General features: G+C 36.2%; 2 protein-coding genes across 2 annotated transcripts; both read left to right on the top strand.

The window, feature by feature from the left end:
* Positions 1-1078: 1078 nt before the first annotated feature.
* Positions 1079-10858, top strand: LOC113673952 (dnaJ homolog subfamily A member 2). The gene is made up of 12 exons (XM_027190427.2): positions 1079-1222; positions 1320-1379; positions 1465-1567; positions 1787-1846; positions 5538-5595; positions 5943-6023; positions 6387-6520; positions 6956-7032; positions 7485-7550; positions 8235-8433; positions 8649-8776; positions 9443-10858. Exons 1-12 carry the CDS (start codon positions 1154-1156, stop codon positions 9617-9619), a joined length of 1212 nt encoding a protein of 403 aa, XP_027046228.1. The 5' UTR covers positions 1079-1153; the 3' UTR covers positions 9620-10858.
* Positions 10859-11347: 489 nt separating this feature from the next.
* Positions 11348-15876, top strand: LOC113673993 (peptidase M20 domain-containing protein 2). Its single transcript, XM_027190473.2, has 3 exons — positions 11348-11787; positions 13178-13660; positions 14404-15876. The coding sequence occupies exons 1-3, from the start codon at positions 11451-11453 to the stop codon at positions 14802-14804; spliced, it is 1221 nt and encodes a 406-aa protein (XP_027046274.2). The 5' UTR covers positions 11348-11450; the 3' UTR covers positions 14805-15876.
* The last annotated feature ends 1053 nt before the right edge of the window (positions 15877-16929 follow it).

Raw genomic sequence — 16929 nt, 5'->3', positions numbered from 1 at the left:
TGGGTCGCGGATGTCTATGACAGTCTCCATTTTCTTTTTCAAAGCCATCAACTTGTTGTTAACGAGATCCTACCTTGATAGCTTTAGGGTCCTCAAAAAAACCTTTGGCGATGGGCAGACGCACGTAAGGTACGGAGACTCTGAATAAACATCCAAAAATTTTACCATTCTGTTTTACGAGTGAAGGTTATGGTAATTTATATATCAAAAACCTTTTCTGAAATTCAGTTAATTAATCCTTGTATCCCAATCTTTATTCTGTTTAAATCAATCATGTGAACAGTTTTTCCAGTGACAACTCTTGCGACGAAGGGCGGATTTCGTGTGTGGGTGAAATGTGATGCTCTCGTTGGTTTATTTTCATATTTCGTTTACAAAAACTGAGCAATGTTTTGAATTGACAACGCATGCATGGGCAAATCTCTTGTAAAAGAGGAAGGAAATAAATCCTGCATTGCGTGCAGATCGACGAGGAACTCCCGATATGGCTGTGAATTATTCACAGCTGTCTTGGGCCACAACGATTAACAGAAAAAAAGGGAACAAAAGCCAGTCATTATTGTTTACTCTGTGCTCCTCAGGTTTTTTCACTTTTCCCTCGCACTTTAAAAAAGCAAACACTTTGATAAATCCACTTCATTTTCGCACGACCTCGTTGCTTTTGCTTGTGTTCCTGGTACAAAAAGTCACGCGTCAAACTGATTAAATAAGAATCCTACAAATAAATATATTTTCGGAGTTTTCGCAGAAAAAAGGATCGTGAGACGCGAACTAGTATTTACTAATGGGATTTCTCCGGCCAAATCGACATTTAGAAAGCATTGAGACTTCGATGATGTATTCAGAATTGTCAACATGGCGCTAAAAGCTATACAAGCAGCACGAAACTAAAAATTAGAGTAAAGACGAGAAAAATCATCAGATCAAACAGTTCAAAGGATAAACGAGATCTTACAGGAAACACCTTTGTGTGTTTTTCAGTGCTTTCGTATATTTCACGTCTCAAAATTTCTTTTCGTGACTTCCTCCCTCATCCATCCTCGACTCACACGATATTTACATCGTCTACCGTGCCTACCTGGGTACGAGCACGTGCATTATTACGTCATCACATGGTCGCTAGTCACACAACAGTTGCCTTTTATTGCCCAATATGGCGGACACGCGGCTCTATGAAATTCTCGGTGTTTCGCCGAGTGCGAGCGATGTGGAGATAAAAAAGGTAAACTAGGAAGATTTATGAAATTAAGAATAGTACTTGGGGGCTTCATAAACGATTTATCTGACGTTAACTTTGTCAAAATCGTCTAATTTGTTAGGCTTACAGGAAGCTCGCGAAAGAGTATCACCCCGACAAAAACCCTGACGCAGGCGATAGAGTAAGTTAGTTGTCTTTGAATTTGTTAATGTTTTGAACTCGTTATTTGCCTTCTTGTCCTTCTAACGTCAACTTCTTGTCTCTAGTTTAAGGAAATAAGCTTCGCTCACGAGGTACTTTCGAACCCTGAGAAACGCGAACTTTATGACAAATATGGAGAGAAGGGATTACGCGAAGGCGCTGGTATGGGTAAGTAATTTTGACACCGCTCGGTTCCTTATTTTAGCTGCATTTGGACTGATCTTTTCATGCTCAGAAACTGAAATTGCTCATTATTAAATCTCCACTTGAAATGTGACGTGATGTGTTTTACTTTGGCTGAAACGAACCTTGAATTGTCTCCGATTTGCATCAGCATGCTTCTCTTCTTATAATATCATGAACCTTTTTCCCTTTTCATTTCCTCAGGTGGGGGTATGGACGATCTTTTGTCGCATATTTTCGGTGGTTTTGGCGGTGGAATGTTCGGTAAGTCGATATTTTGATCGTGTTGGCGCCGTAACATTTACTGCTCTAAGCATGTTTAGAATGGACGAAAATGCCAAAAAAACCAACTTTACCGGAAGTGGATTAAAGCTAAGAACTGAAGAAACTGACATTTCTTGTGGACATTTCATGACTCTAGTAGATCGTAAATATAAAATTGGTAACAATTTGGAAACATTTTCCCGTATAAATTCGTGTTTATTGAAAGATGGTTCAGCCATGCCTTGCTAAAGCCACTCAATTGACAGTATGAAGTCGTCTTTTAGAGAGATATTGTTGTCGAGAGTTCGATATCAGCCCAAGTTTTGAAAGTCGGTGATGTATTAAGAACATTCCATCCAAATTTTCGGCTCCTTTGGGTTGCTACGTCATTGAATAATCCTTTTATCTTGTTTAGCTGGGGGAATTTCTGTAATGCTCAGTTATCGCGAAATTTCTACCCTTTAATGGGCTAAAAATCGGTATGATATAAGTATAGATGAGCTCACATTATGGATAGAATTTTGGCCTTAAATGAATTCGTTGTGCAACCACGGTTACTAAAAATAACCTTATTTTATGGAATCGTAATATAGCTGTAAGTGTCATTATTTATAATGTATACATTCAGAAAGTAGACTTTATTGTGTTGTCTATCTGTGGAAAATTGATGACCATGGCCTTTACAAATGTATTTTGTTTCTTTATGCTGAAAAATAACACGCTCTTCTTAATGTAACAAATATGTCTTGTCTCCAAGGTAACTAGTGCTATGAAGGTGTCATGATTTTGAGGTCTCCTAAACAAAGCCTAGTTTACATGATCTCTGTTAAATTTGATTAGATTTAGTCAAATATTAGTTGTAATAACTGTACTTCAGTTATGCTCTGTCATGTTGAGATAACAACACTCCTTTGAACTTTCTCACTGATCATATAGTCTTCCCATTATGTTTTAAGTAGATCTTTGTAGATCAGTTCTTCTGTGAAAGCTTAATCATGTATAGCGTTTCATTATTTTTAGCAACAGTTTTGTTTTAACCCTTTGACACTTTATATTTAATTCTGCGAAATCAGGGATCAAATTAAATTTATGTTGAAGAAGCCCAACTTTTAATCACTAATCTTTAGTTACAAACATTCAAAGCCAAAATGAGTTCTCTTATTCAAATATTGTTCTGCATCAAAAGTGCAATTTTAATGGAACATATTTGTTACACTTGCACATGTACTGTTAACCATGCAGCTGTGCGAGATTTCTAAAAGATTAAGCAATATCATGCCTGTCTGAACATCCAGGGAATTTTTAAATTGGTTTTGCTGGATGAAAGCTATCTCTGAATTTAATTATTTTTTAATATTTAGCTGTGTCCACCATTTTATCTTCTGAAGAATTTCATAATTATGTTGTAATTAAACCTTGAGGGGTCTAGATCTTAATACAATTGAGCTATATGAAACTGCCAAATTTGGAAGGCCAGGTTTTTCAAGTCCTCTTTTAATGTACCTGTGTATTTGCAATTTGCAAATGAATTGAGTTAGTGGGAGCTTTTTGATTCCTTTTGGTTTTTAATAGGAATTTGTCATTTGTTGTCATTGTTCACTGGTATTCATTTACACCATGCCATGGCTGTGTATTGAATTGTGTATGGAAATTCCAGAGGGGTGGGGGGGTCAAAGTCCCAGGAAATTCCAGAGGGGATGGGGGTAAGAGGCGAAATTTTCACCTAGAGGGTAGGAAGTCGATCGACTTTCTTGGTATGTCAATTGGCGCCACTTACCTACTTTAGTAGGACGTTCTGAAGTTTAAGTTGTTAAATTACGATGCTTCTAACAGTTCTGCAGCCAAAGAAAGTTTTCTTTTATCCTTATAGCGCTTTGGAACATAAATAACATCAAATAAAGAAGAGAATCAATTTGTTTTTCGAACGGAGCCGCCATTTCTCGTTACCAGTCTCCAAAGATTACAACCAACAGGAGTGGTTACCTAGGGATTTTCCTCAGTCATAACACGTTTAGCGTTCGTAAAATTTACAAATAACTGTCTGATGCTGTTTTTATATCAGGTGCTTTGGAAATCAGCCAAGTGATGAACACAAGCGCTTATTTGTTAGATTTAACTGCTTTTATTTCTTCTACTTTTACCGTCATTTAGCAGCTAATTTACCTTTTCAGTTTGGTTGCATGTAACCACAGCGCTAAACTAATTTGTGACCGCCTTACTCATAAGCCTCTGTGAGATAAAGAAGCGGCTGTTCACAAGTTCTTAAATTAGATGTTACAATGAATGATAAGTACAGGCGTACCGTAGTCGAAAACAGTTGATAGTAACATTGAGAAACACTAGGATCCAGGTCTTTGTATATATGCGCGTGGGACTGGTAACTAGCCAAGGTTTGTTTATGCACAATCGGAGGAAATTATCGACCCGCTGTTAACAAGAATCAATGCTTGTGTAAAGAAATTTTACATTAGAGGCTGGAATTTGGAAAGATGAGTTCAAAATAACTTACTGCTGACTCGGTTTTCTCTTTTGCTCTCTTATTTATGACACAATTTTGTACAAATTTACGTTGTTTAATGTAATTTCGAACGTTTCCATTTCAAGTGCACGCAATTTTCTCAGTACATTGTACAAACTTAACAGTTCAAAAGTGTTTTGTTGCAACCTGTACGGTTTTTTTCTCCTTTTGTCTACTGAAAATACTGTGTTAAATGTTTAAGGATAAGTATTGTATTTAAAAATAAAACAAACGTTAAGTTTAAGCTAGTTAGCGACGTTTACATTGCGCGTGTACGCCATCTCTTGAATATACACGCGACAAAATCACACGTCCCTCTTGTTTGTTGTTTGCTATGAGAAAAAAATATATTTCCAGGGGGTATAGGGGGTGGTAGAAAATTCTTTGGAAATTCCAGAGGGGTGGGGGGGCTACCACTGCTACCCCAAAATGGAAAATCCGAAGGGGTGGGGGGGTCCTATATGAAATTCCCTCCGTGGTGGGGGTATGGATATTTTCTGGAAATACACATTATGTATTAAGCAGCAGTTATGTGAAAAGCTATGGCAACAGCCCTGAAAGTAATTCTAAACAATGAGTGGCCACTAAGTCACTGATAGATGAATAGTGTAGAAAAGTTCAAGACTTTTGTCTTCAGGAATAAGAACAATCTTGTTCTTACTTTTGGGTTAGATTTTTTTTACTTTTAAAAACAAGCATTTTATTATACCCTAAACCCTGTAGCATCCTATATCTGATAGCCAGCTCTTTACATTGGCCTCTTTCATCTGTTCCCAAGGTGCATGGCTTAAGATTGTGACTGATACTGGAACCATTGCAAATAACATTTCCTTGCTAGCAACTAAAAGTTTTGGTCTGGTCGCCACCTTGGCAACTGAATTTTTGTCAGTTTGAAATTAAAAGTTATATAATTTAAGTTCGGAGGAGCCTCGTATTGTTGTGAAGGAAATTTGCTTAAATTCCAACTCCTTTTTCCTCACACTTTTGCACAAGTAATCACTGTTCCTCCTTTTTACATGGGTGCAGAATTTCAAGTAGGTCATAACAGTACAACTTGTATTTTAAATCTGGCCCCTTTGGTTGTTACAAGATGTCTGTCAAAAGAGAACTTTTAAAGTACTATAAATCATAATAGTAGTGAATTATTTTTGTTCAATTTGTTGTATTTTAAAGGTGGTGGAGGACTCAGACAAAGAAGAAGGCGAGGAGAAGATCTCTTCCATCCTCTAAAGTAAAGATAATTCTTTTCTGTTTTTCTCATTGGGTATTACCATATTGTTACTTATTTTTGCTGGACTTAATTATTGTAATTTTTTACAATTGTCAAAAAAAAATCACAGAATTAAAGACCTGTATAAAGAGCTTTGGCTCTTTATTGAACCCCCCACTTTCCCAGAGAACATGGATGCAAAATTGGATGTACAGTACAATCAGAGAAATTGCCAGCACAAATTGCATGTTTTATGTAGTAATCCCTACAGCACTGTATCTGAGTTATGTTGTGTACTGTATAATTTGAGCAATAATTTTTTAGTATGTGATTCAATCAAATTTAGCTTTTTGTATTTGATTCTGTAGGGTTACATTAGAAGATCTTTACAATGGAAAGTCAACCAAATTACAACTCAGTAAGAATGTGATCTGTGCAGTATGTAAGGGGTAAGGTTACTCATTGTTTAACTTTGGTCATACGCTATCAACAGTTCATCGGTAATTGTCATTTATTTGCAGTAACTGAAATGTTTTTAATTACCATCAACAACTATCAATTTCTGAAGAACAATGAAGTTTTTGACAAGCTTTTAAGATTTTCAGAATGCCACATTATATATCATTCAGCATGTGAAACATATTTAAGCAATGTGTTCATACTTCAAGTTTTTTCTTTATGTGAGATGACTACCCACAGGCTTACTTTTAAAAACACAAATGTCTGTGAGTCAATGGAAATTGCTCGAAACACACATTTTTTTTAATTACTGCTGCAATAATCCAATGTTTACAACCATGCATGTATTGCAGGGTTGGTGGAAAAGCTGGAGCTGTGCGGACATGTCAGGGGTGTAAAGGGAGGGGAATAAAAGTGACTATTCGCCAAATTGGTCCTGGAATGGTTCAGCAGATGCAGTCTACCTGTAATGAATGCAGTGGGGAAGGTAAGGGAATGGTGAGACTGAGGATATACCTTAGGTACTTTGATTTGTTGTAAGAATGTGCAAAATGATGAAGAACCATGGGCTAAATTAAAAGTCTGACAGCCTTGTTTGACGAAATTTCCATGCTGCCTTCCTGCTGATTGCACACAGGTCACCCTCAACACCACACAAGACCAGGGAAAAATTGGATGGCGGTAATTTATTATGACCTTGAATGAGTAGATGGAATGCTCATTCCCATATGGAGAGCCAGTTAATTGTGAATTATTTGATCAATTTGAATTCATTCCTTAATCAAATGCACTTTGCTATTCAAGTTGATTGTGTGACTAGGATTTAGTAAGAGAAATGAAATGCATTCATGTAGATGTTATGTGATGTTTTGATTACTTCTGTACAAACTTTGTTCCTGTTGCTCTATTAATAACTTTTCAGGTGAAGTACTCAATCCCAAGGACAGGTGTAAAAAATGCCAGGGGAAAAAAGTTGTTAAAGAAAGCAAGATATTAGAGGTAAATTACTGAGTTATGGTTCACCACTTACTAGAAAAAAATAATTGGATGGGTGAAAGTTGTAAATGGTAAATCGAAAAACTGTGATCATTGGTTGGAGATGCTATTCTAATTACAGAATGAAATGTAAAGGGAATGGTGATATTCATTTGTATGAGCATGGAACAAAGAAAAAAACTGACACCCTCCAAAGTATTCAAGAATTACATGCGAGACTCTCTATTTTGCTGCTAGGTGCGCTACCTTTGAGTTTTAGAGAAGTCTTTGGATTGCATAATTGTATACTTGTTTCATATGTGACATGCTAGTGAAAAATGAATGATATTTTTAATTATCTACAACTGGAGTATACAAAAAAACCTGAAAATTATCATGTTAATTATCTTTGTACTTAGAATGGACCATTGTTAAAGTGAGCCTTGTATCTCAAAAGTTTTCTTGGTTTCTTGCAGGTTCATGTAGACAGGGGTATGAATGACAGTCAAAAAATAACATTTAGAGGAGAGGGAGACCAGGAGGTGAGCATTAAGGGTATGATGATTGCTGAATTGATGTTTACCAATCAAGCAAATCTAATCCTTTTATCATCTGTTTTTTTTTTAATGTACAAAGGTTCAAGAGAACGTTAAAATAAACATGATGGTAGTCTAAACTAACACATATTAGCCGTATTAACACATTATTAGGCATCCAAATTTAAGCCAGTACTAAGAACTTGGCAAACAAAAAATGAAGCACTTATCACATAACCTCGAGAGGTGTACTCAAATGGTATCTATTCTGGCTATGCATCAGTGCAAACTGATGTCTCAAATCATGTGTGACAATGTGTTCAATTCAGGAGGGATTTCTTGATGCATCAGAATCAAAAACACTTGATTACACTTTAGTGGTGTGTACTACATTTTCCTTTGTCTGCTCCAGCTGTTGTTTTTGAAGCTTATCAAATTGAATCAAAAGCTGAAGCTAAGAAAAAAGAAGTACATTATATTTGTACTAAATGTTTCATTTGTGGCAGTCACCAAACAAGTCAGATCTGTACATTTGTTATTTAGATCAGAGCTACTTATTCCTATTATGGCTTTGATATGTCTGTGGTATCTTGCATGCATCATTGAAAGAAAATGTGAATGGGATTTTTTGTCGGCCTTTTAGTATTGGACAGGATTTGTACTTATTTAAAGGTTTTTTCCTTCACACAGCCTGGTGTTGAACCCGGTGATGTTATTCTGGTACTACAACAGAAAGATCATGAATTGTTTACACGTCAGGGTGATGATTTGTTTATGACCAAGAAAATTCATCTGGCAGAAGCTCTGTGTGGCTTCCATATGGTGATCAAACACTTGGATAAAAGAAATTTAGTTGTAAAATACCCTGCTGGACAGGTTATTGAACCAGGTTAGATTTGAAACTATATGTCTGTCCATTTGTGCTGCTGTCTTTCCATTCATCAACTGTCATTGTTGAGTTTTAATGGTGGCTGTATTGAATACTTTTCCTTTTAGACAAAGAGAATTTATTTACATCAATGTATTTTTCTGTATTGTTGATTCATCATAAAGTATTTTTCAGTAATAAAGCAGCTATTTTTGTTGTATTTTTCCATGGCTTAGGTTGCATAAGAGGTGTGGTTGGAGAGGGTATGCCAGCGTACAGAAGACCCTATGACAGGGGAAATCTCTATGTTAAATTTGAAATTGAATTTCCTCCAAACAATTTCATCCCGGGTGACAAAATTTCTGTGAGTACCTATTTTTTGTGTGTTCACCAATTTTCTAAGATTTTCCACTATTCAAGATCTTCTCTTATTTGGTATCAGCATCCTTCATGTTGGAAGAGTCATGATGTAGAAATTCTACCATGAGTGGTATTGCAAGGTTTTCAGTAGAATACATTGGCTGTTATCTCATAGAAAAGTCCTCCAACATATTTCCGTTGGCTCCCATTTGTCACTCTAAACTCATACTTATGTTTAGGTTAATATTGCTCTCAAAGAGAAAAAGCAAAAAATTCACCCAAGGAAATGTCTGCACTTGTTATGATGTGATTTTTATCAAAAGCAAGAAGTTATTTAAGTTCTTCAGCATTAACAAATTGTTGAAATAATTTGTTTTGAGTTCATACATTCAACTGTTAGGGGCAAGTGATGGTAATAATTTTGAGCGTGTTGTTCTTTCTTTTTCCTCTCCCAATATCAATTTCAGATTAACTTTTGAAATCAAAGTCACTTGCCTAGTTACATGTCGTCACCTTTATTCTGGGAGAAATGTTTGTTTTATGCACTTTTTATTTACCTTTCACAAGCAAACAATACAGGAGGATTGCACATAAAACACTTTTCAATTGTATTTTGGTTAATTATGCAGAAAACATCATATTAAGTTATTCTTGCTTTTCCTCATACCAGTTACTAGAATCATTACTTCCTAGTCGGCCTAAACAACCATCACCAGCTGAGGATGCGGAAGAAGTGGACCTCATGGAACTTGATCCAAGATACAGTCAAAAAAGGAGAGAAGCATATGAGGATGGCAGTGATGATGAAGCAGGCCATGGACCTCGTGTGCAGTGTGCACATCAGTAATTAGAACTCTTTAAGGAACCACTTTGCCTGGCAGCATTTTAAGCCTGTTCCTGTGAGCTATTTGGGCATTTTAGAGTTAAAATAATTTCAATTCCTTTTTGACATAAATTTTCTGAAACTTGTCATATTTGACATCATGTTGTGAAGTAGTTCACTTGTTCAACCAAGACCCTGGCTTCTAGTGTAGTTTTGTTTTGTTATGAGCTAAATGTAAAGTAAGTATCCCATCAACTACAGGCCATGTGTTTGATGGAAGCATTTTGTGCTATTTACTACAACAGTGCCTCCAGACATTTTTTTGATCACCAATGATGGTTTAAAATTGTTCATAGCCAGTATTACATTTCAAGAGGTCTTTATGAACCCCAGAACATTTATTAAATTATATACATGTATCATAAGTCATTTTAAGCAGAGGTAACTATAAAGTGTGATTCTTCCTCTGTTTCACACCATTCTTCCTTTTTAACTAACCTATTCTACAACAGTGCATCCAGTGTACATAAAATGATTGTCTATTGCAGCAAATTTATTGTATGAATTTTGAATCGGCAATTACTCACAAACTATTCACACCAGAAAAGGTTTCTAGTATTAGCATCAGAAGGAGGCAGAGGACACAAATCTTTCCTTTGTACTCTTTAGAACTTGTGGTATCATAAATATGAATATTTGTGCTGATTACATGCTGATTTGAAATAACCTCAATTCATTAATTGTTGTCAGTTTGCACATAAATTAAAGGGAGAATGGTGTGATAAAAAGGCACCAAACCTCTTTTGTTGTGAATTTTTTATTGGGTATTAAGAGTTTTCTTTTGAGATATTGAATGGTGGCATGTAGAGATGGCTTTATTAATTTTCAATGGCCAAAAAATATAAAGAGCAATAGTGTTCTTTCCGTCTTCAGGCTATCAATCTTGTAATTTCTGTTTACCATATTGATGTGAGTTGTTTTGTCAAACAACAGCTTTGCATGTAATGTAAGGTCTTTGATGTGGTCACTAGTGAGGATTCGGAGAATGCCTCTGTGCCATTGGATGTATTGTGTTGTGTGGAATTTATTTTTGCTTTGTTTCCATTGTGTACACTTTTATTGAATAAGTGTCTCCATAATGTAGCCACAAAAATCAAATGAAGTAGGTTTTAGAATTTGTGTTTCCAAGTTTGTGTAAGATGAAGCTTCAACCCTACAATTATTCTCACTGGATGGTAAATAAAATTTCATGTTTGAGCAAGAGATTCTTTGAATGGAATGTGTCTTGTTGAGTGATACACAGAATTCCTTTGTGCAAAATTATTCAGAGGATCATGAGAGAATTCAAAACGCAGAAATGACATTTATAGTTCTGCTCCTCTTTATAAATTATCGGTTGTTGTCTGATACAGCTGAAATGTCTCTATTGTGGATACATTTGTGGGTGGGGGACTGGGTTAGGGTCTGTTGGGTTACCTCTGACGTAATTAATTGACATACCTTACCCTATATGAGATCAGCATCAAATTTTTCAGGAAAATGGTAACAACAGGTAAGGAAGGAAACTATTTGAAATGATGAAGTCGTTTAAGTTGGATTTTGCTTAAAACAAACATTTCTAAAATACTCTCACTTTGATGCCCTATACTAATTTCTGGAAAACTCTTTTGGGTGTGATGCTGGTTCGTAGATGGCAACTAATAGACTAAAATGTTTGTTTAGAAGATCTCCTTACCTAAGACTTTTTTGTCATGTGGACTTGGAAAATTTTGACAATCAAAGCTTCCATGACCTTCGTTTCCTCTCTCCTCTCCGTCATAAGTGAGTCTTTTGAATCTTGAGAACGAGGTTAAACATGGCGGCGGTGGCGGCTCTTAGGGGTTTAAAAGATGTGGCACTTCGTACTATAGACAACTTGGCGTCTGAACTTTATGAGCTGAACCAGAAGATTTGGAAAAAGCCAGAACTTGGTTACCAAGAAAAGTATGCGCATGAAGTGTTAACTAAATTCTTAAGTGATAAGGGATTCGAGGTAACACCCCATCATACTCTGGATACGGCATTCCGAGCAGCCAGTGGTCGATGTACCAGACGAGTTGTAGGGTTTATTTGTGAGTACGATGCTTTACCTGGTATAGGGCATGCTTGTGGTCATAACCTGATCGCCGAGGTTGGGGTAGGTGCCGCACTGGGTAAGTTAAAACCACCGACCTTACACTATGTAACACAATTGTGGGCTGTGCTTCGGAAATGAAGACTTACCTCGAGCCCTTCGACGTTGTTTTCGAAATTGCTCTGGACCTTAGAGTTGTCATTGTTGTTGTTGTTTTTTTTCAATGGTTTTAGATATATCTTATCCCCTCAATTTGATTTTAAAGCTTTTAGGCTTCACTGTATCCATCTAAACTAGAGTTCGCATAGTTCCTCTTTCCTCACATAATCCATTGCACAACAGTACATATAAGTGAGGGTTATTATATTTATTAATAGTATAGATGAAAATTTAATGCGCGTCTGATTGGTTGAAAGCGAGTACATTTTTTATGTAACACAAATGCAAAGTTATAACAAAATGTAAATTACTACTAGCACATGCGATGCTAAAATTTTGTCCATCTTGACTTTCTATGATGTGCTTTTCATGTAAATTATTAACAAGTAACAGCATGATTTCTTGTACAATTTGGTGTAACTAAGCACTGGTAAATTTTTCAAAGGCTACAAGTTGCACTTGCCCTACAGGCTTGTGCAATTTTGTTGTCCTTGAAAAATTTACTTCTGCTTAATGATAACACCGAATTTCACTTGAAATCATATTGTTACTGAAGAAATGTAAAATGATTTCTATGTTTACTTAGCCTGATGTAAACATGCGGGAGGTTGGGAGAACACAAGATAAGCGTAGGAAACCATGACGTGAAGCGGAGTGGTTTCCAGCTTATCAAGTGTTCTCCCAACCTCCCAAGTGTTTACATCAGGCTATGTAAACACGGAAACCATTTTACATTTCTTTTATAAAATAACTCATGAAAGAGGAACGAAAACCATGTTTACATACGCTCATGTAAAATGGTTTTATGGCCAATCAGAGCACGTGTACTATTTGAATTATTTTATAATTATACTTATAAGGTTTCAGTAAAATATGAGTTCAGTCTTAAATCTTGTCCACAGCATTTTTGTTTTCTTTTCTCAACGTCCCAATTATTTTTATATGAGCAGAGACAAATATCCTGAGAGAGAAAACAAAATGGACGGTCCAAGTTTTGAAGGTTTTCACACTCAGTTAGATTGTAAGCTTATGTACTAATAAAAATCAAACACAGCTATCTTTTGTGTGGTATATATAGTTTCATGTTCAGAAACAAAACAGAGCAAGACAAGAGTGATGTAAAATATAACCAAACTGGCATACTGTAACTGTTAAAATTCATGCAAATCATGAAGGTGTCAGAGCGACTGCAATCATGCTGAGGTCCACTGCAGCACAAGCAAGGCTTCTCTATTTGTTAATTTTTTTTCACTAAGTGTACACACAGTGTATTGCAGCTTGCAAGTAATAACATTTCTGTTCAACTTCAGGTGTGAAGGCAGCACTTGATGCAATTAAGCAAGACCTGGGGAAAGTTGTAGTTCTTGGAACTCCAGCAGAAGAAGGTGGTGGAGGCAAAATTAAAATGATTGAAAATGGTTGCTTTGAGGAAGTAGATTTTTGTTTGATGGCTCATCCTAAATCTTTTAGCTGTATTTATCCAACATGCTTGGCAATGCAAGCTGTTCAGGTCACATATCATGGAGTATCCTCCCATGCAAGCGCTTTCCCTTGGGAGGGTGTTAATGCATTGGATGCTGCTGTCATGGCTTATAATGCTGTCAGTGTTTTGCGGCAGCAGCTCAAACCAACATGGCGTCTACATGGTGTCATCACAGATGGAGGAAATAAGCCAAACATTATTCCTGAAAAGGCTTCATTGGCATATTATGTGAGAACTCCAACTGAGGAAGAATTAATGGTTCTTCGTAGCAAAGCACATAGATGTTTCGAGTCTGCTGCTCAGGCCACTGGTGTGTGAATGATGCATAGTCCTTACTATCTGCTATCTCAGATTAGTCCATACGAAGAAAAACTAGTCTCCTTGCCCTAAGCAGTTGTACTAAATGCAGACCAAGCCAGGAAAATCACATATCTATTTTTACAGCAGTAAACTAATTTGATAATGTGGTTTGGTTAATATTTATTTTATTGAAAGGGTTGAATTGTCTTTAAACTTGTCTCAGTTTGTGCAAACATCTGAAATGAAGAACTCAGATTTAGGCTCAGTGCCCCACAGCCTAGAAGCCTATCCTCTTTTCAATATTAAGGAAGGGGTATTACTATTTGCCATTCCCTCTCTCCCCCATTTGAGTAAATGTATGTGAGTATGTTTGTCCATCAGAGGTTTCTCCCCTTCCCTCTTTCCCCCCCCCCCCACCCCCACTTAGTTTTTCATCAAGTTTTCTGATAGTATATCAGTACTCATTTTCTTAAACCTGGTTGGAGAGAGGCACCATGCAAGTAAAATATTTAGTGCAAAGTACAATGACCTTACCTGGGCTTTAACTTGGACCTCTTGACCAAGTGTGTCTGCTATTACGCAGTGGTGTCTCTCACTCAGAGATGTAAACAGTAATTAAATTATGTTTAAATGGACATATTTATTTCAGTTACTTAGTCTTAGTGTACTTTTATTGTTTCAATCAAGTTTCTAAAAATTTTTGTCCAGAGTTTAATTTTTGCAACACTTTTCGTTATGTTCACGTAACTGTAGGTTGCACTGTGGACATTCATTGGGATTCTATGTTCTATTCCAACTTGGCAACCAATAAACAGCTTGCAGAGCTCTATGGAGCAAATGCACAGGACTTTGGCTTAACATTTCCACCACATGAAGAACAAGTAAAGGCATCATTTGGTTCCACAGACATGGGAAATGTGTCACATGTTAAACCTTCCATTCACCCATACTTTGACATTGAAACATCTGCTGCAAATCACACTCATGAGTTTACTGCAGCATCAGGGAGGACAGAAGCTCATGATAGGGCAGTTATTCAAGCTAAAGTCATGGCCATGACAGCATTAGATGTGCTGTGTGATGATCAGGCCTGGGAAGAAATTGTGGCTGACTTTGAGAAAGTTCATGGAAGGATGAAACCTAGGCTGAGATGAGCTGTAATGTCTAAACACACAAGAATAATTAATCTTAAATGTATTAGCTCAGGAAGTGATTGATAGATAAAAACCTCTTCTATCTCAGGTCAGCCCAATTGTAATGCTGCTGTTATGAGGGAGGGAAGAGGTAAAAAAATGAATTTCAAGAGGAATTGAGGAAAATGCGTTTAATATGCAAAAAACGATCAAAACTTTATGATATCATGAAATTTGAACAAAATGAAATATATACTGTGGATCTAGGAACAGAATACAGTGCAGGGAAATAGAGATAAATTATTGTGAAAAGGTTGAATCACCACAATCATCATGGGCATTACCAATCTGAGGAATTGCACAACAGCTTTGATAAAGGAAATTGTTAACAATTTTGTCATAAACTTGGCTTACATTTTGCTTTTATGCATCTTTAGGCAAGCGGGAAATGAAGTTTGTTCTGTAGGCCAAGTAGGAAATCTGACAGATTTTTCTGTTATTTATTGTTAGTTTTTTTTAGACCTGACAGTGCACATTGCAGTATTGAAACTATTTAAAACTAATTAACCAATAGAAACTTCCCATGAAATTATTCAGTCACAGCAAGTAATTAAAAAAAAACAAACAAACAAAAGGTCATCCACCACAAGGGAGCTTCAGAGATGTTTTATGTTTGATTAATGCCCTTTTTCTTTACTAGTCACCTACACTCACTGTGATGACACTAAAGGTGAGACATGCTAGGCAAATATGAATTGGTTAGGAAGCACTAAACATGTATACACTGATGATGCAATGAATAGTTGCACGTTGGTATAAAATACTACAAAATAAATAACATTGGGCTTTAATGTGGAAAATTACCTGTGCCAGTTGAACAATGGCCTAAAATGTAAAGTTTTAGTGAAAATAGTGACAAAGTTAGCAATTGAAACGGAAATTCTGTTTCTTTCCCGTCATTATTATTATTATTGTTATTATTATTATTATTTATCTATAAATCTAGTTAAATTCTGTGAATTAATGAGAAAATATCAATCATTCTTTTGTAATGTATTTAGTGACAAATTCATATAAAAAATTCATTGTGTAATTCATTGTGTAAATAGGTACTGGAGGGGATCAGTGGAAACATTAAGAGTTATGTTGTGGAATGTATAAACGAACGCCTTGTACAGCGAAAGAAACAAAATAATACTTAGCATTACCTTTTGTAGAGGGAATCTATCAGGGAATCTATCAGGGAATCTATCAGGAGGGAGCGAAATTATAGAAAAGAAAAATTATGTAGAATAGAATATTTAACATTACCCGCGGTAGAACATATTTTGACGTGATTTGGATCTTTATTGCTGAGAGGAAGCAACTATTAACCTATACCAGAACCATTAATGAGTTGTAGTTATTGAACAATCACTTTTGTACGCATTTCTGGGTGCACCGAGTCGCAAAGATGTTCCGTAGAAGACCAGAAAGATTGCCTTCAATTTTCCACGCGTTTGTAATTACTTTCTTCCGATTTCCGCAAGGAACCTGGCTAATTAGGTTCGGATCACGCAGTGTTTACGCCTGGAGTGAGCTAAGCAATTCAAATTGTTTTTAATTTTCTAATTTTAAAAGCAGTAAGGGAAGTTAATAAACTTCCCTGCATCCCTCATTGATTCTGATCACGCGCAGTATTAGAAGCCTTGTCAGCAAACATTATGGGACAAAGTCAAGCTGATAATTTCCTTAAGTCTTGTTTTTCTGATATTTTCTATTGAAAGATAAAAAAAGTTTGCAGTTTCTTTTAGTCCTGTTATCATGGGGTTAGGAAAGACATTTTCAAGGAACTTTCTGTTATCATTTGTGTACAGTACCCCCCTCGAAGAAACTTTCCGAATAAAGTTATCAAAGCGACTCTGCATAATAAAGATGTTTTCCATCGCTCTGTATGGTTCATAAGCCCATAAATGTCGTCAGTTACATATAACAATATAGAAAATGATTTTCTGATCTTAGGAAAGATCGTTAAAAGTGGCGATTTTATTGGAAGTTGAAAGTGGTTGTTTTACAGGGACGGTAATAATGGTGATTTTTGGAACTATTAAAGTGACACTTCAAGAACGTTAAAAGTGGCAAATTCTCAGGAAGCTTAAAAGGAAAC

Source organism: Pocillopora damicornis, chromosome 3 (assembly GCF_964200805.1).
Source record: "Pocillopora damicornis chromosome 3, jaPocDami1.2, whole genome shotgun sequence".
NCBI lineage: Eukaryota > Metazoa > Cnidaria > Anthozoa > Scleractinia > Pocilloporidae > Pocillopora > Pocillopora damicornis.
Note: the sequence above shows the minus strand (reverse complement) of the source record. Positions and strands in the feature narration are given on the sequence as shown.

Excerpts from the sequence above, each read along its gene's own strand:
- LOC113673993 (XM_027190473.2), top strand. The coding sequence starts at position 11,451 with ATGGCGGCGGTGGCGGCTCTTAGGGGTTTAAAAGATGTGGCACTTCGT. Across the intron at positions 11,788-13,177 it reads TGGGGTAGGTGCCGCACTGG|GTGTGAAGGCAGCACTTGAT; the intron begins GTAAGTTAAAAC and ends GTTCAACTTCAG. Across the intron at positions 13,661-14,403 it reads GTCTGCTGCTCAGGCCACTG|GTTGCACTGTGGACATTCAT; the intron begins GTGTGTGAATGA and ends ACGTAACTGTAG.
- LOC113673952 (XM_027190427.2), top strand. The coding sequence starts at position 1,154 with ATGGCGGACACGCGGCTCTATGAAATTCTCGGTGTTTCGCCGAGTGCG. Across the intron at positions 1,847-5,537 it reads TTTTGGCGGTGGAATGTTCG|GTGGTGGAGGACTCAGACAA; the intron begins GTAAGTCGATAT and ends TGTATTTTAAAG. Across the intron at positions 7,551-8,234 it reads GAGGAGAGGGAGACCAGGAG|CCTGGTGTTGAACCCGGTGA; the intron begins GTGAGCATTAAG and ends TCCTTCACACAG.